This window comes from Pelmatolapia mariae, linkage group LG7 (genome assembly GCF_036321145.2).
Source record: "Pelmatolapia mariae isolate MD_Pm_ZW linkage group LG7, Pm_UMD_F_2, whole genome shotgun sequence".
Taxonomy (NCBI): domain Eukaryota; kingdom Metazoa; phylum Chordata; class Actinopteri; order Cichliformes; family Cichlidae; genus Pelmatolapia; species Pelmatolapia mariae.
Genome location: NC_086233.1, coordinates 9013845 through 9036320, shown reverse-complemented (window position 1 = coordinate 9036320; position 22476 = coordinate 9013845). Strand labels below are relative to the sequence as shown.

At 37.9% G+C, this 22476-nt stretch overlaps 1 protein-coding gene across 7 annotated transcripts in view; it reads left to right on the top strand.

Annotated features, from left to right (window-relative positions):
* LOC134630466 (ras-specific guanine nucleotide-releasing factor RalGPS1-like) overlaps positions 1 to 22476 on the top strand; it is a 99192-nt gene that overhangs the window by 54000 nt on the left and 22716 nt on the right. For 5 of the 7 annotated variants that reach the window (XM_063477753.1, XM_063477754.1, XM_063477755.1 and 2 more), the window contains 3 exons: positions 7154 to 7291; positions 9907 to 10000; positions 13470 to 13537. The exons of 1 other annotated variant lie outside the window; for it this stretch is intronic. In XM_063477753.1, coding sequence (XP_063333823.1) covers positions 7154 to 7291; positions 9907 to 10000; positions 13470 to 13537 — 300 coding nt within the window. Of the gene's footprint in view, positions 1 to 1960; positions 2914 to 7153; positions 7292 to 9906; positions 10001 to 13469; positions 13538 to 22476 lie in introns of those variants that run through there. One more of the 7 variants, XM_063477757.1, reaches the window with a different exon arrangement.

Here is a 22476-nt window from a genome sequence, read left to right as displayed (position 1 = left end):
TATCTGACTGGGAGATCATTCACAAATAACAATTCAACTTAACATGCATGTCTTTGGACTGTGGGCAGAAGCCCTCGCAGGCACAGGGAGAACACAGAGGGTCCAGCCAGCTGATTAATTTGATCCCCAAACCTTCTTGTTGTAAGATGATAGTAAACCTTGAAGAGCTCCTTCAAAAATAGTGTATTCTGTCCTTCTGTCTTTAAATGGGGGATATCTGTAAAACCAAGCAGTGACTGTCCATTCAAACAATTTGCCTGGAGGAGAGGTGGAAGCGTCTGGATACAGTTTGTTATGTTGTCATAGTAGTTACTGGTTGCATAACATGTGAGAAACTTTCAACAAATAGTCAGTGACTCAGTGATTTTTTTTTAATTGCACAACATGCTCACAAACTCATGCTGTAAGACATACTTTTATCTTTCCCTCATAGACATCTGATTGAGATGGTTTTTATTTAATTTGGTGAAAATCTAGAAGCTTTTGATTGTGCTTTTTGTTTATTTCCAAATCTTTACAGGGACATTCTCAGTGGCTTTGTATCATAATTGCATCTTCAGCTGTAACATTTCTCATTGTGGAGTTGGAGTCCTGTTTGAGAATGACAGCAAAGATCCTAAGAGGCATTATGGTACAACAGCAATATTATTCCTATTATTATTTTACATTTTTGCTTTTAACACTACATTTATCTTGAAGAAAGGTAACAAATATGGAGATGACAAAGAAATGTAGTAAAATAATGTAATCATTAAAAACAACTTCTTGAATTTAAATTGGCTTCATCTGTTATGAACAGTAGCATTAGATCCTGAGTGGCAGCTGCCCAACTACTGACTCAATGTGTTTGAATTCGCCAATGAGTGCTGGATGCTTTGACTAGGCTTTGCTGTGAGACAGGAAACAAGGCTGCACAGCTTTTTTAGACTGAGCACAGCTGAAACGCATTAAACTCATGTATCTATCAGTATGACATCATAGGCAAATATTTGTTAATCGTTTTGGTTGTTTTGTGCAGCTGTAATATTAACAGTGGAACTGTCAGAACAGCTGATATCATGTAGAGCCAGTGCATCTCAGTGGGGTTAGGCTGTAGCACTAAGAAAAATAGAGACCCAGAGAATTGTTTTTAACCCATTATATTCTTGTTTGGACTTGTATTTGTCTTCTTAGTGTCCTTGAAGAAGTTACTACTTTTGATTGTTCCATCCAACACTGATATGAGGTGCAAAGGATTCAGAGCCAGTACTGAGGCTTCATCCTATTAATTTCTTTGTCATTACATGAGGAGATAAAATGCTAAAACACTGCCTGAGGTGTTACTCAGTATTTCCAGTAGATTCCATTATCCTCTTCCATGTGCACACATCTTGTCAACTTGGTGTGTAATTGTTAATAATGAAGGTTCTTCCTCATCCATTTTAGTAGCCTGCAACAACAGGCCCACTACCCTACACTCTGAAAGCACCCCTACAGGACAAAGGGATGCAGCTGAATACCTTCTCCAATGTAGACTAGTTGAGCAAATGTGGAGTTGAGAAGATGGTGACATATAATAGCAACAATATTTACATAGATGCACACAAAAAAAGGAAAAAACTACAAACTACTCAACTAACAACGAGCTGATAACAGAAGAAAAAAACAAAGGTATATTTATGTACAGGGTGGGCCATTTATATGGATACACCATAATAAAATGGGAATGGTTGGTGATATTAAAGTCCTGTTTGTGGCACATTAGTATATGTGAGGGGGCAAACTCCTCAAGATGGGTGGTGACCATGGTGGCCATTTAGAAGTCGGCCTTCTTGGATACAACTTTTGTTTTTTCAATAGGAAGAGGGCCATGTGACACATCAAACTTATTGGTAATGTCACAAGAAAAACAATGGTGTGCTTGGTTTCAACGTAACTTTATTCTTTCATGAGTTATTTACAAGTTTCTCTTTGTTCACAGCCATTGACATGTCGAAGAGGTTAACACGTGAGGAGCGGATCGAAATTGTGTTGATATCTGGTGAATGCAGTAACCAGGTCATTGCAGCAGATTTCAATGCAAGACACCCTACGAGACCACCCATCTCCCATGCTACAGTTAGCAAACTGCTTGCTAAGTTTCGTGAAACTGGTTCAGTGTTGGATTTGCCAAAATGTGGACGCAAGATATTAGCTACTCACAAATGGCACCCTTACAAACTCCAGCTACTGCAGCATCTCAACGAGGATGACCCAGATCGGCGCACAGAATTTGCAGAATGGGTAAAACAAAAATTGGAACAGGACCCTCAGTTCACGCAGAAGATTTTGTTCAGTGATGAGGCAAACTTTTATGTGAATGGTGAAGTTAACAAACATAACCACTGCTATTGGTCTGACACTAACCCACATTGGATGGATCCCTCCAAGACTGTTGGAACAACAAAAGTGATGGTTTGGTGTGGTATATGGGGTACAACGATAGTGGGTCCATTCTTCATCAATGGAAACCTCAAGGCCACTGGATATTTGAAATTGCTACATGATGATGTGTTTCCCTCTTTATGCACTGAAGCTGGCATGTTCCCTGAGTTTTTCCAGCAAGATGGTGCACCACCACATTATGGGTGCCAGGTCCGAGCATTCCTAGATGAACAGTTTCCTGGAAAGTGGATTGGTCGTCGTGGGCCAGTTGAATGGCCCCCAAGGTCTCCCGATCTGACCCCCTTAGACTTTTATCTTTGGGGTCATCTGAAGGCAATTGTCTATGGTGTGAAGATACGAGATGTGCAGCACCTGAAACTACAGATACTGGATGCCTGTGCTGGCATTTCTCCTGCGGTGTTGCTGTCAGTGTGTGAAGAGTGGGAGAAGAGGGTTGCATTGACAATCCAACACAATGGGCAGCACATTGAACACATTTTATAAGTGGTCAGAAACTTGTAAATATCTCATGAAAGAATAAAGTTACGTTGAACCCAAGCACACCATTGTTTTTCTTGTGACATTACCAATAAGTTTGATGTGTCACATGACCCTCTTCCTATTGAAAAAACAAAAGTTGTATCCAAGATGGCCGACTTCTAAATGGCCACCATGGTCACCACCCATCTTGAGGAGTTTGCCCCCTCACATATACTAATGTGCCACAAACAGGACTTTAATATCACCAACCATTCCCATTTTATTACGGTGTATCCATATAGATGGCCCACCCTGTATATTAATATATTTTCATATACAAAGTAGGCATCAACATTTCATGGCATCACATGCCAGCAACGCCCCTTTCTTTCAGCAGCATCACATCATATCCTGTATCACTTTATGGGATATTATGTGACTATCAGTTACGATAACTTCAGGGGTGGAAGGTATAGTAACTTCAGGTCGTCTGTTACTATACCTAATATCTAGAGTACTGGGATCTGTAATAGCTGTATTCTGAGTATTTCATTGAGAAACAATAATTATTTTTCCATAGATTCTATTTCTTTTGGTATTCGTATTAGAGATGGACCGATCCGATATTACGTATCGGTATCGGTCCGATACTGACCTAAATTACTGGATCGGATATCGGCGAGAAATTAAAAAATGTAATCCGATCCATTAAATATCAAAAAAGCACCTCACAAAACTTGCGACACGACGTAACTCGGCTTGTAACCGTAGCACGTCGAAGCAGTGTGCTCACGTGATAGAGCGGCTGTGTTTATTTGTAGCCTCGCTAGCAATCCAGCATTTCATCTCCGAGGAAGTTATCCCAGAGAGAAGTAAAGCAAGTGTGTAAGTTCATCTCTGAATGTTTGTAAAGCGTACCTACGTTAAGCTTAACAACCGATATATGGAGCCTCTTCTCTCTCCCTCTCTTGCTGCTACTTCAATCATGAAACTGCTTAATGATCAGCTGATCAGCTTTTCTGTCGTGAGTCCGTCTCTCTTCTTTGTTTTTGGCCCACTTTGCACCAGAAAGAGGAAACCAGCGGCTGAACAACAGCAGCACGTTTAACCTTGATAAGCTGTTGTTAGAATTTATTTAATATTACTTTCTAGACCAGGATCCTTTTCTACGTAGCTGACGGCTGGTAACTGTGCAGGGGCGGATCTAGCAAAGTTTAGCCAGGGGGGCCGATAGGGCATTAACAGGGAAAAGGGGGCACAAAGACATACTTATCTTTCTTATTCTCATTTAAAATGTCTAGCTTTTAATAAATAATTATCTGAATCTTATACCCAAAGTTTTAATCTGATGTAAAATGTATAGAAGTCCATTACTGTATATAGTAACTGTTAAGTCTAATATACCCTAGTAAGCTATAGTACTTTTTCCTTTGGGAAAGTACCATCTGTGCAGTCTGCAATTCTGTAGAAGAAAGATGTTGAATATATTTAATTATTCTTGAAAAATAATTTATTTCTGTGCATTTTTTTCACACTGCATCAAATTAAAGTTGATTACGTCGATTAAGCATCATGAGGTGGAGGGTGGGGGTGGTTCCCTTTTTTTTTTTTGCTGGGAGTTTGCAACCCTATTAGTTAGGTTGCTTAATATTTCTGCTAAGTACTTTTTAAAATACCAGAATAGTAAGGATGGAGTAGGTTTAAGTTTATTAGATTGATCAGTATTGCTGAACTATGAAATATTTTGGGTGCAGTGTATTTTTTACATACAGGTATAACAGAATAGCTTTAGTGTTGTTGTTTATTTAAACTTGAGTATGAACTTATACAAAATGCAGCAAGATATTAAAAAAAAACAGTTTTATTGATTAAAAAACACACTATATCGGATTAATATCGGTATCGGCAGATATCCAAATTTATGATATCGGTATCGGTATCGGACATAAAAAAGTGGTATCGTGCCATCTCTAATTCGTATAGCATGTGTATTAGTGTGTCTCTACTCTTGTCACACCCCAGCACATGTCTGATTCCCTCAGTTTTAATTTTGCTATCTTACGGGGAGTGCCAGTACCTCCTATGAATGATCCTATATGTCATTTATCTTGTCTGGACTCTCATATACCTACAATTTCTCTCTGTCTCCATAGCTATCACCCCTTGTAGGTTCACTTCCCAAGCTCTCTTGAGACCCTCAAATTTTTGCGGATGATGTTGTCTCATTGTACTATAAAGCCTAGATATCCTGACCTTAGCATTCCAATTACTCTGAAATAGTTCCTGTATCATTTTCTCCATTATGCAGCTTCTTAATCGAAGATGTGGAAAAAAAATCTTATCCTTACTGGATACCAAGTGGGAATTGAACTTGTGACTCCCACTCCAAAGGTGTGTTGTCTTACCACTACACTATCCAGCTGCATTATTCTTATGCTGTTTATTTTACCCAACAGAGAGAGCCTTAAATTGGCCCAACTTTGTAAGGCGCTCTCAATTTTCTGAATAAGTAGAGGAAGGTTTTCTTTGTTTACGTCTTTTAAACCAGTGCTAAGTTTGTTGCCTAATTATACAAGACTTGAAGGAAGCTATTTAAACCCCCAAATCTTCCTAATATTTGACGGGCTAGACGATGACATTGCCTCTGATTTCTATACTCACTAAAATTTATTCAACAACCAGTTTACCATTTATTAGGATCATATAATAAAATGTTACTGTGAACTTTCTTTAGTACTGTTGTATTTAGTATGGTTGGCAGTTAGCATAGAAGTTTAGCACATTATCACTTCCTTCTGTACTGAATTAAAGCAGACCTTGGCTTGCATGTTTTGGAAAAACAAACCATATTTGTGGCCTAACAGCTGACACTGATTTATGTAACTGTGTATGGAACACTTGGGTCATGAGTATAGGACACTACAGTGGAATGGAATGTGGCCATGGCTATTTATCAATTTTTTTTTGTGTACACTGAATAATAATTGAGAGGGAAACAAAGGTATCTACATGGGGTAAATTTCCAACCACTAGGCCACCATGCTGTTGCTTTTACTTAATAAAAACATGTTTTTTGCCGTTTACCGTGGTGGTTTGGCATGCTCTATGGATGTAACCTTAATACAGTCTTTGAACTCAGGTTTTATCAGCTACAGAAGGAAGTATTAGCTAAATAACTGAACATATACCTCTTTGACAAGGTAATGTGTTTGATATTTTCACCACAATCGCTTCACCAAAAAGCATCTCACTGTTTATAGAACAATATCTTTATACAGTTTCCATCTATTAGTCCCTGGTCTGCAGAATACATTTTGTACATTATACAAACACAAAGCTGCACAAATATTGCAGGCACTTTAACACAGCACCAGTACTCCTGTGTACACTTGTACACAGTTTTTCTCGGATGAAGGTTATACCAGCAGTTATTGTTCTTCTTCTTTAATTGAAGATAGTTCTTTGTGACTTTCTCTGGATGTCTGGAGACATTGCAGAATGAATTTGGATCAGACACCCTTTTGATCATATTATGTGGATATAAAGTTAAATATAAAGTGCAGAAAATGTTCTACATTATTGTATACGTAGTTATTTTTCTAAAGTACACTGCAGGATAAGGGAGTTTCTGTTCATGCTCAGGGTATGTTTCCACCCCACTATTTTGTAACACTTGAGAAATTAAAATAAATTGGTGGAAAGTTGGTGACTCAGCAGCTGTTTTCCAGATCATTTGTGACAGAGCTGATGTGATTATTTAAATTGCTTTTACTACACTTTTTCTTAAATTTTAGTAATTATATTATTCTCCTGAGGTTTGCAACTACCAAAATCCCCTATTTCATAACCAAAATCCACAAAATAATTCATGTATTCCAGTTGTACAGAAAAATAATATGTCCACATCCTTTATAAATGAGTAAAAACATTGCAATGACCAATAAAAGCCTAATGCCCATTTTCACTAGAATCTGTAGTGAACAAGATTAACAGTGTTTATCAGTGTTTCCATACAACACATTTGTGTTAATGACTTCCAGGGGAAATCTTCTGGCAGCTCCTCTAGCGCTCACAATATCTCTCGCTGACATTATGAGACATTGTGAGAAAGACTAAAAAGAACCAAATACAGAAAACACTGATGCTTCCACACATTAAAGCTTTCATTGAAGTAATAAATTCTTCTGTTGAAATCACTGGGTATGCTTTCAAACCCATCATTATTCCTGTTGTTAGAAGAGTTTAACTAGCTTTTTTGTGCCTTCTACAGGGATCTACCTGTTGGACATTATCTACATTGACTCGGCTTATCCTGCATCAGACAGCATCATAGAGACAGAGCAGAGGACAAATCAGATGAACAATCTTCTGAGAGTTATTTCAGACCTGCAGATGTCATGTAACTATGGTAAGACACAATTACATCATCCAGTAGGAACAGTATAGTGTAAAAATGTAAAAATGTAATTCCTTTCCTTAATAAAAAAAAAAAAAAATAGCGTTTAGTTTTAAAACAGTACTTTGTATTTACAAAGCTTAAGTTTGTTGAATATTTTTTTTAAATTGTTTGATCTGAAACATGTGACAAATATGGAAAAAAAAAACTAAACATTTTTCACAGCCCTGTATGTCATAAATCTTTAATATGGATGAAGCCAAAATATGTATGTGTTCATAATAACCCAAGTAGATCACCACTGCAGGATGCTAAAGAAATATGGTCTTTTTAGCTTTTATATGTAAGTTTGGGTTTTTGTATAAAGTTCTAATGGCTTGGCTCTGCCTTAGTTACCCGAGCCTTTATTGCTCTGCTTTGCTTAAGTTACTTTCACTGACGAGTTCAGGAAAATTTTCAAGTGTCAGCCAGTCAAATTAAGTTTATTCAAGTCCTTAATTGTTTTGGCTAGCATGTGGTGTTTCCAGTGTGCTTTGTGTGGGGAGCTGCTGAGTAATAAAAATGTTCAAGATACCTGCATGAAATGTTGCCCCAGACGGAGAGGCAAGTAGGGGTGAATTTCTGCAATAAATATAAATCCTCTATTACTATTCTGTAGCCTTTTAAATGCTTTATTGAAAAAATCTGGAAATCTTAATTAGTTTAAATATGTTTACCTTTCACTATCTGCAAGTGACTAAAAGTTAGAATAACTCAAATTGTAACTCTAAGCAGGGGAATCATTGAATAAATGAGTGATTCATTGTAAAGCTTTTGTTTCAGGGAAGTCACTTTTGTGTTTTATCATTTCTGTTCCCAAAAATAAGCTTGACTTGCTGTACCTACGTTTTAATGTTATTTTTAAAATGTCATTGCAAAAAAATGGGCAACATTATAATACACTCAGCTACTAGGGGTAAGTAACTACTGTGTAATAAAATGTAATTACAAGTAATTGATTTGAAATCATGAGTATTTTTACAGGAAAGAAGACAGGCATTGTACTGTAAGCAATTTTAAGCAGAGTAATTAATTTTAAGTATAAGAACAGAGACTCAAATTTTATAAATTTGCCTTTATTGGATAATAACAGTGAAGAGGACAGGAAGCAGGGAGGTGAGAGGCGAAGACATGCAGCAAAGGGCCACGGGTCAGACTCAAATCCTGACTACTGCTCTTTGGCCACGTGGCATGTGGTCACCTGCTCGCACACTGTGCTAAACCGGTGAAATTTAACAAACATGATGAAAAATTATTTTTTAAAATTATTATATTAATACATATAATTCAGATAATTTTAAAATAAACTGGCAAAATAAGTTCCTAGTCTTCTATAGATGGCAAATCAGTGGGTTGATTCTGTAATTGCTTTGCCGTCATCCTTGTGCTTTATTGAGTGCTAGCGTTATATAAAATACTGTTGTCCAAATAAAAAATGTACTTCTATGTTTTGCTGTGCATTTACACAGGTGTAAATGCAAGTCCAAGATAAAATTGCTGTCAAGGTGATGAAGAAAGTATACAGGACTAACAGGAGTCCAGGTGCAATGCCAAGATAGTGGTGGCAAAAGCAAAGGAAAAGGCTTATAATTAGTTGCATGCATAGCTAGACACTAAGGAAGGATAACCTACATGGAATGTAGACAATTGGTTAGAAAGACAGATTGAGCTCAAAAGAGTGTGCGCAGATTAGTGTGATGAAAGATAGAAATGTAAATGTACTGACACGTGTAGCTTATGTTGAGAAGGTGGAAGTGTGAGGTGTGAGCAGCAGTATGGCTTCATGCTGTGATGTTTGTTTTGATACTGTTGAGAAGTATAGTGAAGATCAAAAGAAGTTGCACTGTGTCTTTGTGGATCCAGAGAAAGGCTGGTGCAGTACATGTATGAGGACTGCCAGACAGTGATAAGGTGTGCAGTAGGAGTCATTGATGGAAACAAGGTGGATTGCATTAAGGATCAGCTCTAAGCCCCTTCTTGTTTGCAGTAGTGGTGAACGGGTTGGCAGATAAGGTCAGGCAGGAGTTTCTATTGACTATGATATTTACAGACGAAATTGTTATCTAAAGTGAGAATAGGGAGCAGATGGATGGTAGAGAGCCTAGAGAGGTGAAAGTATAAGAGAAGAGAAATGAAAGACAGATTACACGTGGGTGGATGAGAGGTATACAGGTAATAGTATGACTGAAAAAGTTATATAGTTTATTGTTTTACTACTGTTTATGTTCAGTACTGCCATGTTGGATTGTTAACTCTGCTCTGAGTTTCTGAGTGGGAAAGGAGGCTTTCCACAAACATTTTCTGACTGGGAACTCTGAATTTCTGACCTCCAACGTACTCGGGACCGTTCCAAAAGTTAGAGAGCTAAGGCTTAAAATTGGTTGGGTGGTGCAGAAGAGGAATAGTGGATATATTGGATAAAGGATGCTAAAACTGGAACTACCAGTCAAGAGGAAAAGAGAAAGACCACTGAGGAAATTTATGGATGTACTGAAGGAGAACATAGACAAGAGAAGTAACTTTATTTAAAGTTAATTCTCTACCAAGAGTTGTGTTGAAGGTAATGTGCTTTTTCTTTTTTCCATTAGATCACTTGGTGACCCTGCCGCATGTTCAGAAGTATCTGTTGTCAGTTCGCTACATAGAGGAACTCCAGAAGTTTGTAGAGGACGATAACTTCAAGTAAGTGTTTTCAATGTGAATGGCATGGGGTTGTGAAATTAATTATTTGACATTTGTTTGATATCAGTCGATTATGGCAGGCACATAGAAGCATGGGTGTAAGTGTAAAATTGAAGACGGTCAATACACAGGAAGCAAAATGGAAAGGATCTTTTTCAATAATGTGTCCTTTCATTCAGCAGACATTGATGGCTTTATCTGACAGAGTCTAGGTTGCTCTGCTTGTTTCTTGGTTTCTTAGAGTCACATTTTTCATCATAATTTTTCAAGTTGGACATAAATTATATGTCATATAAGCTTTAAATATGAAATGAAATATGATATCATTTGGGACGATAGAGCCAACACAGTAAATTTTTCAAGCACTGTCACAAAGCACTGTGCAACAGAAAATAGTAAAAGGAAAAAAGAAAATGAGAAGCCAATTATTAGCCAATAAAAATATACAATAAAATAAACAGGTAAGTACAAAATGAAATCATCAACAAAAAAGTTTTTTAAGCAAAAAGTATTTTAACTAATTTTAAAAATGAGTCCACAGAATCAGCTAAATGTAGCTGTAGTGGTAGACTGTACCACTGTCTTGGTACCACAGACTGAAAGGCTCTTTCCCTTATAGTCTTTAGTTGTGGATGAGGAACAACTAACAAAAACTCAGAGCTTAGGAATGAAGATGGCAAGTATCTGTTTATTTTGTTAGAAACTCTGATAAATAATCTGGAGTCTGGTCGTTTAGTATTTTTAAACTAATCCTAAAATCTATAGGGAGCCAATGTAAAAAGCATAAAATGAGAGTGATGTGAACTTGTGTTAATAGTCTGGCCATTTCATTTTGTATAGTTTGGAGATGTGAAAGACATGATTGAGACGGCTTGGTGACCTTGAGACGGCTGTTGTTGTGACAGCAACAATGCTATATAAATAAAATTGAATGGTGAAGTTTATCTTTCTCTTAATGAATATGGCTACAACTCTTTGTTCTGAGTTTTAGCAGGTTGTGCATGTGTGAGAGAACTATAGAGAGGTGAGTGTGTCAAGGTGGAAGGAATCTTGAAGAAAGAAGGCTATGTGACAATTCTGAAAGAAACTCTCAAATATTCGCAGCAAAACTGGGTCTGGGTTGACAACCCAACATGACAACCCAAAACATGTGTTGCTTCTGGTAAAGAAATAACTGCATCACCAAAGTGAATGTTATTGACTGGTGTGCACAAAACCTTGACTTCAATCCCATTGGAAATCTGTAGGGTGAACAGAAGCCCAAGATCCAGAGATACACCAAAGAAGAACAAGCTGGGATTGCTTGGGAAACATGTGAGGTTTCTTGAAAACTATAACAAATGACTTCAGCAAAACAAAATAGACAATTCGCTATTAGTATCAGGAGGTCTATTTTGACCATGGTAGTTTTTGATTTTGTATAATAATTTTGTTTCTAACAAGATTGGGCTGGTGCAGCACAGTGGGGCAGTGGTTAGCACTGACGCATCAAACAAGAAAGCCCTGGTTTTGAATCCACCGTCTGGCCAGGGCCTTTCTGTCTGGGGTGTGCATGTTCTCTTGGCTTCCTCCTATAGTCCAAATACATGCAGTTTGTGTGGTTATATTAATTGATGATTATAAATTGCCCATAGGTGTCCGTGTTGAATGTGAATGGTATTCTGTCTCTCTGTGTTAGCCTTGTGTGTACCCCATCTCTCGCCTTCCCCAGCTTGGCTCATTTGATGAGGCATGTGATTAATAGTGGGTTAGTGACTACCTCCTAAGAGACAACTCAGAAATAAATACCTGAAGAAGGCTCTTGAATGTGAGGTGAAAAATCTTCAAAAAAAACTTAAAGTCCAGTAACTTTCTTTTTAAACTCTCAAGATGTTCATGGTGGAAACAAATTCACCTGGGTGAGATTTCCTGAACAAGTACTGAGACACCCAAAACAACCCTGTGTAGGATGAGCTTGCACGTTCAGAAGATGCATCTTATTCAATAAAGTTGACTCATAGGTCATAGACTGTTGTTTAGTGGCAAACTGGGCAGGAACACATGACATGTCTTTTCTTGGCTCTCAAAAAAGTTAATAAATGTAAAGCCTTCATAATACAATTGGTAATCGTTGTGTTGTAAAGGTTTGCTGCTAGTAGTTGTAGAGAGACACAGTGAAAGATACAGTGATCCACCAGTCATTTCTTTGTTATGCTAGGAAAGTGTTCAGTAGGCGCACTGATTAATGGAAACATGTGAACATGCATTTAAATGCAGCATATAACGCAAAAACAGTTTGTATATTTCTCATGAACTTTAAAGTCAGTATTTGGTATTGCCATCTTTATTGTTCAAAACAGCTTTAACTCTGTTAGGCAACCTTTTTTGTAATTTATTTAAGTAGTCCTCAGGAATAGTTGTCTGGGCTTTTGAAGAACATTCCAAACCTCTTCTTTGGATGCTGGCTGAATGGAACTGTTTCAATAATGCTAAGGTCCAATCTCTGAGGAGGCTAATCTAAGGCTGATTGTGTCCTCTTCCCTACATCTTAGCATGGCATTTTATGGCATGAATTTAATATTAAAGTTTTAATCCGTATTTCCAAAGAAATTACAATACTGCATAGTATTGTATACTGCATATTAAATCCAGCAGCAAAAGGCAGATCAAAATAAGACTGGTCTAAAAAGAAACTTTCAGTTACTGGCAGACAAAGACAAGACTTCAACCTTTTGGGCATTACAAGGCTTATGTTTTTCATTAAAAAGACATGAATAATAGCTAATGATTAAATACTGAGTTGTCTATAAACACATAGTGAGTGAAAAAGCTGAGTGAACAAGAAACAGTGCATCATGGGACGCCCCCAGCAGTCTAGGCCTATAGCAGCATAAATAAGGGAGGATTCAGGGTCACCAGATCCAATCTTAACTATATACTTTATCAAAAAAGGCAGTCCTACATATTTGTTTAATATGTACAGGACATATCCTGGTCAAAAACTAGTCTAAGACTCCTAACAATATTACTGATGGCCAAGGTAATGCTATCCAGAGTAAGTATGTGTTTAGACTATGTTAAAAAATGAGGAGTGGCAGCAGTAAATCTATCTTTCCTCATTTTTACATTTAAAAAAATGTTGCTTAATGCTGTCTGTCTCAGCCCCAGTAAAACTGCATATGCTGTAAGAAATTTGTGGTGATGTAGCAAACAGAGACCAAAGAAAGTGATTGATATTTTGCGAGTATTATGGGCCACGTAACTGCTTGACCTAAGACTTGAGATATAAAAGAAAGTGTGAGTGAGACGGCTTCTATGTAGATGTAACACAATGTTAATTTAAAAAAATTTCTTCGTCAGCAGATGTTGTGACATCGCCTTACTCAGTTGCGTAATGTTTAGTGTGTTTAGTAAAATCTGAAACTACCTTTTAACTGACAAACACAACAGCACTGAGCTCTTTTATCTAATGGAAACATTGGTGTTACAGGCTCTCTCTAAAGATTGAACCTGGCAACAGTTCCCCTCGCATTGCTTCTTCTAAAGAAGACCTGGCAGGTAAGTCACACATGGTTGAACTGCACTGATAAAAAGCCCTGCAGATATCCTCCACTTCCACCAAGTTGTACTCAAAACAAAAATTATTAGCTTTTTCTGTCAAGTCCGCAAGGCAAGGTTATTATAGTTACCTGAAACTGAACTAAAAAGTTCAACTAAATGTGAAAAAACATTTTAGTTAACTAAAATAAAAATAAAAACTAGACTTAAAAAAAACTAACTGAACTGATTTTTGTGGAGGAAATTTGCTTTGTTTTTAGTATCTATTAGTTTGGTTAAAAAAAGGATTACAACTTGCCTGATGACTCATTGATAGACACGTTTATTGTGTGTTTATTGTAATACCTGTGCTAATTTTCCAAGCCCTCCATGCAGTAATAAATTTAAAAGATATAACTGTGAAACTAATGATAACTAAATTAAAACTGAACATTTTAGAACAATAAAAACTAAACTGAAATAAGAAAATCCAAAAACCTGAAATGAAAAAAAGGAAATAAAAATAAAACCTAATTAGAAAATACAAAACTATAATAACTCTGCTGCATGTTCATGACCTTAGAGTTTTCATAAAAAGTATATGTAAAGTACACTATGTGAAATGCCCTGATGACAGTTGTTTTGATTTGGTGCTATGTAAATTTACCTGGGCTCTGATAATTCGATTCTGAATTGAACTGAATTGAAATGAACACTAGCATTTAGCATCAGTATGAACATTTACTTTGCACTAAAAACAGAAAAAAAATTGGGTGTATTAAAAAGAATAATCAGAGGTAAACACAACTGTTCCTGTGGTGAAACAGATCACGCACACACACAGGCACACACATATACTTTTCTGTAGCCCTGTAGTTCCCACAGGTACTCCTACTGTTCATATTTTCACCATTTCAGTATCCAAGTGAAAGCTATCAGTAGCTAACAACATGAACAAAGAAGCCATCCTCTTTCTGTTTCCGTTGTAAATTAAACCTTCATTTTTTACAGTATCTTGTACCTGGTGGTTTAGACTCTAATGGTGTATTAGTTTATAGTCATTACATGCAGGTGTAACCAATATTTACTTCATAATGTCACATGCTGTGCTTTGGTGCACTGCACTGATAGAAACATTTACCACATGAACAGTTTATGTTCTGTCTCTTGCTACCTCTAAACTTAAGTGATGATGTTCATTTATTAGTGTAGCATGATGAAGACTGCATTCAGGGTTATTTTCTACCCATCTCTACCAGGAAGTAATGTCAGCATCATACAGCCAGACCCACTTCTCTGTGTTCTTATGGTTTGGGAATATGGTGATGAGCCAGCACCAGGTTTTTAAAAATCTAATGTCATGGTTTTATAATGAATCTGAAGATTTGACTTGGCAAGGAGTAGTTATTGTCTTGCAGAGGTGGCAAAAGTACAGACATTCTTTACTTAAGTATAAGTACACATAGTTGTGTTAAAAACATCTAATTCAAAAGTGAGAACATTACATTTAAGCTGTGCACAGTTTGTATGTTTGATACTTTTTATCTTTAGTGCTAGCTAGAAGCTTATAACTTGTGGATAGGTGCACTAATAATGCAGTTCAGGGTCATTCTGTTCGCAATAAACTCTGAGTATAGCGCTATAAATGATACATAAGGTTTTAGCTTGTTTAATCACTTTGTATATGATAACTCCCGGTAACAGATACACCAATAGGATTGTCTTTTATATGTTATTGTTCCCTAAAATTTGGGCTCAATCAGATTGATGAATTTGATCAATTAAAGGCAAGTAGTGAAATAAACATTTTCCTCAGATGTCTTCAAATCAAATCAAATCACTTTTATTGTCACATCACATGTGCAGGTACACTGGTACAGTACATGCGAGTGAAATTCTTAATGTAACAAGTCTGTTATTAAAATGTAAGGAGTAGAAAGTAGAGATATTTGTGTAGAGAGTAAAAGTAAAAAGTTGTCAGAAAAATAAATATTCAATTGAAGTACAGATACCTAAAAAATTGTATGTTATTTCCCACCCGTTCCCTTGTAAACACTATATGATACTCTCTTTCACATTGTAGATAGTAACTAATAGCATCTTCATGTATTACGGTGGGCCATCTATATGGATACACCGTAATAAAATGGGAATGGTTGGTGATATTAATGTCCTGTTTGTGGCACATTAGTATATGTGAGGGGGCAAACTCCTCAAGATGGGTGGTGACCATGGTGGCCCTTTAGAAGTCGGCCTTCTTGGATACAACTTTTGTTTTTTCAATAGGAAGAGGGCCATGTGACACATCAAACTTATTGGTAATGTCACAAGAAAAACAATGGTGTGCATTTTATTCTTTCATGAGTTATTTACAAGTTTCTCACCACTTATAAAATGTGTTCAATGTGCTGCCCATTGTGTTGGATTGTCAATGCAACCCTCTTCTCCCACTCTTCACACACTGATAGCAACACCGCAGGAGAAATGCCAGCACAGGCATCCAGTATCCGTAGTTTTAGGTGCTGTACATCTCGTATCTTCACACCATAGACAATTGCCTTCAGATGACCCCAAAGATAAAAGTCTAAGGGGGTCAGATCGGGAGACCTTGGGGGCCATTCAACTGGCCCACGACGACCAGTCCACTTTCCAGGAAACTGTTCATCTAGGAATGCTCGGACCTGGCACCCATAATGTGGTGGTGCACCATCTTGCTGGAAAAACTCAGGGAACGTGCCAGCTTCAGTGCATAAAGAGGGAAACACATCATCATGTAGCAATTTCAAATATCCAGTGGCCTTGAGGTTTCCATTGATGAAGAATGGACCCACTATCGTTGTACCCCATATACCACACCAAACCATCACTTTTGTTGTTCCAACAGTCTTGGAGGGATCCATCCAATGTGGGTTAGTGTCAGACCAATAGCGGTGGTTATGTTTGTTAACTTCACCATTCACATAAAAGTTTGCCTCATCACTGAACAAAATCTTCTGCGTGAACTGAGGGTCCTGTATGGGCAGAAATCTATGCAATCAGAAACTGAATTTGAATAAGTTAAATTTGAATTTGAATTGCTCAGATTGAATCTATATCGTAACTTGAATAAATGCTTTTGAAAACTGAATTTGAATTAGTCTAATTTGAAATTGAATTTATGGTTTGAAAATGATCATCACTAAATTGAAATTGAATTTTATATTTTGAAAATGAATTGATTTGCTTTGAAACTGCATTTTATCCTTTAAAAATTCAGCTCTCGAATAATTTCAGTTTCACTTCTCACCATTCAATTTCAGTTCCAAAATTCAGTTTTTTGGGACTTACATCCGGTTCCAGTTCAAGCGCAGATTAATAGAACTACGTTTTACTAGCGGACCGAAAGTTACCAACTCTCAGGTTGGTAATAAATGTATTACATGTATAAGAACAAGCGTCATGTTAACAAATGATAGCCGTAAGGTAACTTATGCTTATTGTAGCTGTTAGCTAAAAACGCTAATTTAGCGTAGTTTGCCCTGAATTCAGCTTTGACAAACAAATATGATCGACTGTTTCTAGTAGAAATCCAAAGTTGTCATCTTGTACCCTCTCAGAGCCCTGTATGCTTGCAGAGACCCCTACGGTAGGGAAACATGCAAAACGGTGTCCAAACCTTTGTATTTTAGCTTTATTTATGTCTTACACAGCATCCCAACTCTTTAGCTAACTTACCGCTCACAACCGCAAAGCTCTCCAGAGAGTAGTGCGGTGTGCTGAACGGATAATTGGAGGTGAGCTTCCCTCCCTCCAAGACATCTACAGGAAGCGGTGCCTGAGGAAAGCGGGGAGGATCATCAAGGACTCCAGTCACCCCAGCCATAAACTGTTCAGACTACTTCCATCAGGAAGGAGGTTCTGCAGCATCCGGTCCCGTACCAGCAGACTGAGAGACAGCTTTTTCCATCAGGCCATCAGACTGCTGAACACTTCATAGACACCTCACCCTCACTACTGGAACTTCAACATTATGCACTCCATACTGTATATAAATACCACTGTTTTGCACATACCAACCTCTGTATATTTTATATATCTTATTTTATTGTTTACTTTATTTCATTTGTAAAACATGTATATACATACTATATACACACTCAAACACACACACGTAGAAAAACATATTTAGTATACACATTCAGTAATGTATATACCTTTACATATTGTACATATATTTATTACTTTTTAGATTAGCCATTTTTATATTTTGCTTGTTTTACATTATTGTATTTTGCACAACTCTGTTGCTTGTGAAGCTCGCACACAAGAATTTCACTCACATGTACTGTACCAGTGTACCTGCACATGTGATGTGACAATAAAAGTGATTTGATTTGATTTGATTTGATTTGAATAACTTTAGCTAAAGTGAATAGTTAATTCATTAGTACAGCATTAAGGTGAAGAGCCTGAGGCCGGTGACAGTCCAGTTCTACTCTAAGCACATCCTTACGGTGGCTCACAGGACAAGGCCACATTCCTGTCCTGCCAGAAGAGAAGAGAAACTTCAGAGTCTTCATGCAGTTCAACCACACCTGTCATATTCCATATGACAGGGGTCTCAAACTCCAGTCCTCAAGGGCCGGTGTCATGCAACTTTTCCATGCCCTCGAGGACTGGAGTTTGAGACCCCTGCCGTATGGTGTTCATGCAGTTTTCTACCCCACAGTTACAGCATGTCTGACTGCCTGTTCAGCATATGCAAAAATATATGATGAGTTTAAGCATGTGATGACTAAGGTCTTCCATTATGGTGTTTGTCATCAAATGTCACAGACATCTGGATGATCATTTAGAATAAACAAGAAACTAAAAACTTGTTACTTCATCTTTTATCTTTATTATTATTATTGTTCTTATTTTACATTTTTCATTCTTAGGCATTAGGTTTATTTGTAGTAGTCCTTTCCAACTTCTTTCCCTCTTCCATGTTACTGTGTCAGCGTGTCAGCATCTATTTGGGTTTGGAAGTGGAACAGAAAGTAAGGAAATCCAAAGTGCCATTAAAACCAGGAGAGGTTCTTATATTTCAGAAGAAGGGATTAATTCAAAAGAAATGACCTCAATGCCATATTTTATTTTGGAACCCTAGAGAGCACTTTGCAAAATATCACATTCTTATAATTTCACCCTCAGATGAGCCAAGCTACAACTGTCAGGGAAGGTGATGTAGGTACAGAGCATGTGAGAGTGGTTAAGTTGATGTCTCTTGTCTAGATGAAGGCACCAGAGGGATCAATGGCAAGGCGTAGAGATTCAGTATCTTCAGTCTTCAGTGGACACTCCATTTCTGGCACAAAACACCTGTAAAAGATGGTCGATTTAGGAGGTGACCCGACAACTTCAGCCTGTCAAACATAGCAATGGAGCAGTATGTTTAAAAAAAAATCTAATTAAGCATGCACTCAGTACCCTAAGAATTATTATGGTAGTTAAACACAGTGATAGTTGTATATCATATTATATCACTTCAAACAGAGTTGATCCAGTAATGCTGCACTAATAAATTAGACTAACTATTCACTTTAGCTAAAGTTATTAAGTTAGCTAAAGAGTTGGGATGCTGTGTAAGACATAAATAAAGCTAAAATACAAAGGTTTGGACACCGTTTTGCATGTTTCCCTACCGTAGGGGTCTCTGCAAGCATACAGGGCTCTGAGAGGGTACAAGATGACAACTTTGGAATTCTACTAGAAACAGTCGATCATATTTGTTTGTCAAAGCTGAATCCAAGGCAAACTACGCTAAATTAGCGTTTTTAGCTAACAGCTACAAGAAGCATAAAATTTACCTTACGGCTATCATTTGTTAACATGATGCTTGTTCTTATACATGTAATACATTTATTACCAACCTGAGAGTTTATCCGCTGGTCATTCGACATGACGAATGACTTCTGAAGTCTTAATTCAGCTCAAGACGCTGTAGATTCCCGTCAGTAACACTTTCGGTCCGCTAGTAAAACGTAGTTCTATTAATCTGCGCTCGATTACTCTTGAACCGGAACCGGATGTAAGTCCCAAAAAACTGAATTTTGGAACTGAAATTGAATTGTAGAACTGAAACTGAATGGTGAGAAGTGAATCTGAACTTATTCGAGAGCTAAACTTTTAAAGGATAAAATACGGTTTCAAAGCAAATAAATTCATTTTCAAAATTAAAAATTTAATTTCAATTTAGTGATGATCATTTTCAAACCAATAAATTGAATTTCAAATTAGGCTAATTCATATTCAGTTTTTAAAAGCATTTATTCAAGTTACAATTCAGATTCAATCCAAGCAATTCAAATTCAAATTTAACTTATTCAAATTCAGTTTCTGATGGCACAGATTTCTGCCCATAGTCCTGTTCCAATTTTTGTTTTGCCCATTCTGCAAATTCTGTGCGCCGATCTGGGTCATCCTCGTTGAGATGCTGCAGTAGCTGGAGTTTGTAAGGGTGCCATTTGTGAGTAGCTAATATCCGCCGAAGGGATGTTCGACTAATGCCACTCTCCAGTGACATGCGGCGAGTGCTACGCTGTGGGCTCTTGCTCAATGAAGCTAGGGCAGCCACTGATGTTTCTTCATTAGTGACAGTTTTCTTGCGTCCACATTTTGGTAAATCCAACACTGAACCAGTTTAACGAAATTTAGCAAGCAGTTTGCTAACTGTAGCATGGGAGATGGGTGGTCTCGTAGGGTGTCTTGCATTGAAATCTGCTGACCCGGTTACTGCGTTCACCAGATATCAACTGTTGGGTCTGTGTTTCCACAAGCCCCGCTAGTTTAGAGACTTATTCATCATGAAGAATGGAAAACAAGACAGTCAGCGATCGATCGATTTTACTTGCGCAAGGGAGGCCTCGGTCACTATCTCAGAAACGCACTTCGAATCCTATCATGAATGACCCCGACTCCGGCCTCCGCTCGCTGCCTTTTATTGGGAAAAACAGTTCACACAATACACATCACAGCAAAAGCACCTCCCACCGTAAAACCCCCAAATGGTTCTAAGACAAGGCACTATGTGTGTGTATGTGTAAACATCTGTATGCATGTGCAAGAACGTGTGTGTGTGTGTGTGTGTGTGTGTGTATGCATGTGAGAATATATGTGTGTGTGTGTGTGTGTGTGTGTGTTTGTCTCTGTATGCTTGACTTCCTGATCACAACTGTTTCTAACAACATCCTTGGTCATAAAGAGGGTAATCTCCCCCACACCCAATATATGGCTCAATTCCTGTATTGGTTCACCATGCACAACACAGTGAAGCCACAAAAGGGCAGGACGCTTACCACACAAGAATCAGATCTTCCAGATAGAATGTATCTGCAATAAAACCTCCCCCAGCACAGAGTGGCTGGAGAGGTGGTCAGAGACAAAGGAATGGCTTTGATCCTACTGCTTGAACTAAGACTTTACAAATTTAAGAAACACAATGACAACATTCAACAATTGACTTAACATCAACACAATTTCGATCTGCTCCTCACGTGTTAACCTCTTCGACATGTCAATGGCTGTTGTCAGAAGAATGTGAGAGTCTCCGGCATGTTTGTCACAAATGGAAATAAGGGAAGTTGTTGTGTCTGTTAAAGTGTAGAATCAAATAAAAAGAGTTATGTATGCATTGCATTGCTAAAAGATTAAATAAAAAATCATAATGTGTGTGTATGAGTTAAATGGTCCTTAAGACATGAGAAAAAGGAGAAGTAATTTCTGTCTGTATGAAACTTAAGAGTTATTAGGGAAGTTGAGCTGCAGCATTGTTGGGTGGAGTGGAAGAAAAGAAATGCACCCAAACTGCAAGTCATGCCAGTGCGTCAAAGAGCAAAGGGGGGGGCCGGAAAATGTCTAGACATGTCTGGACAGGTCCGTAGAGGTGTATAAAGAAGGGAGGCAAAAGTAGAGAGGGGCTTTTTCCTCTAGTCCCGAGCCGGTGAGTAGGTTGAGAAGAGAGTGAAGATCCGCGGTGAGAAGACGAGCGAGGGACAGCAAGAGGAGAAGTCATAACCCTTCACTGTGGATCGACTGATTGGGTTATGAATTTTGAACTGCCTACTCATCGTATGCTGAGTTAGGATCGGAGTCAAGAAGGTGAAGTCGGGGAGCCTTGTACTGGGCTACACTTTATCTTTCCTTTGGACTTCGGCCAACACAGCGGGGAACTGGATTCTATCAGTGCGCACGATGATCCTCCTTCCCTCCTAAAAGAAGACCCACCTCAACAACGGTTGTAGTCATTTAGCAACAGAATAGTTAGGGTTTATAGTGTGATAAATTGATTATTTGGATTTGATTGATTAAATTGCAATTAAGCTGTTTGCTAGCCCCTGCTGAAATCTTGCTTTAATAAAAATTATCTATCTGCATTCAAAGTCAGAATTGTGGACATTCATTCTATTACTTCTTTAAAACAGTAAACGGTAAGACTTTATGTGTGTTAACTCATAACATCAGATTTAGGGTTCTTATAGGTTATTCTAGTCAATCATTATAACACGTCCTTGGGACCTACTGTCCAGGTCACTAAATTTTACTCAGCACAATAACAAGTGCCATAGATCATTAGAGGAGAGCTGCCGTTAATAAGTGTGGCTGACAAATATGTTTCATTAAGGTTGCCAATGAGAGCATAGAGTCAGAGGTAGTGCAGGGCGGGCGCTTAGACGAAGGCAGTTAGAGGCTGAGCAAGTCTCCTCGCCACCAGCTTAAACTAGTCTCAACATCACCTAACAGGGTAATACCCGTAGGGATTAAGGGACTCTGACCCGAAGGATGGAGAGCCGGTCCAGACCACCTGTACTGGGGTAACTGGGATCTAACACTGTGAACAAAGAGAAACTTGTAAATAACTCATGAACGAATAAAGTTACGTTGAAACCAAGCACACCATTGTTTTTCTTGTGACATTACCAATAAGTTTGATGTGTCAC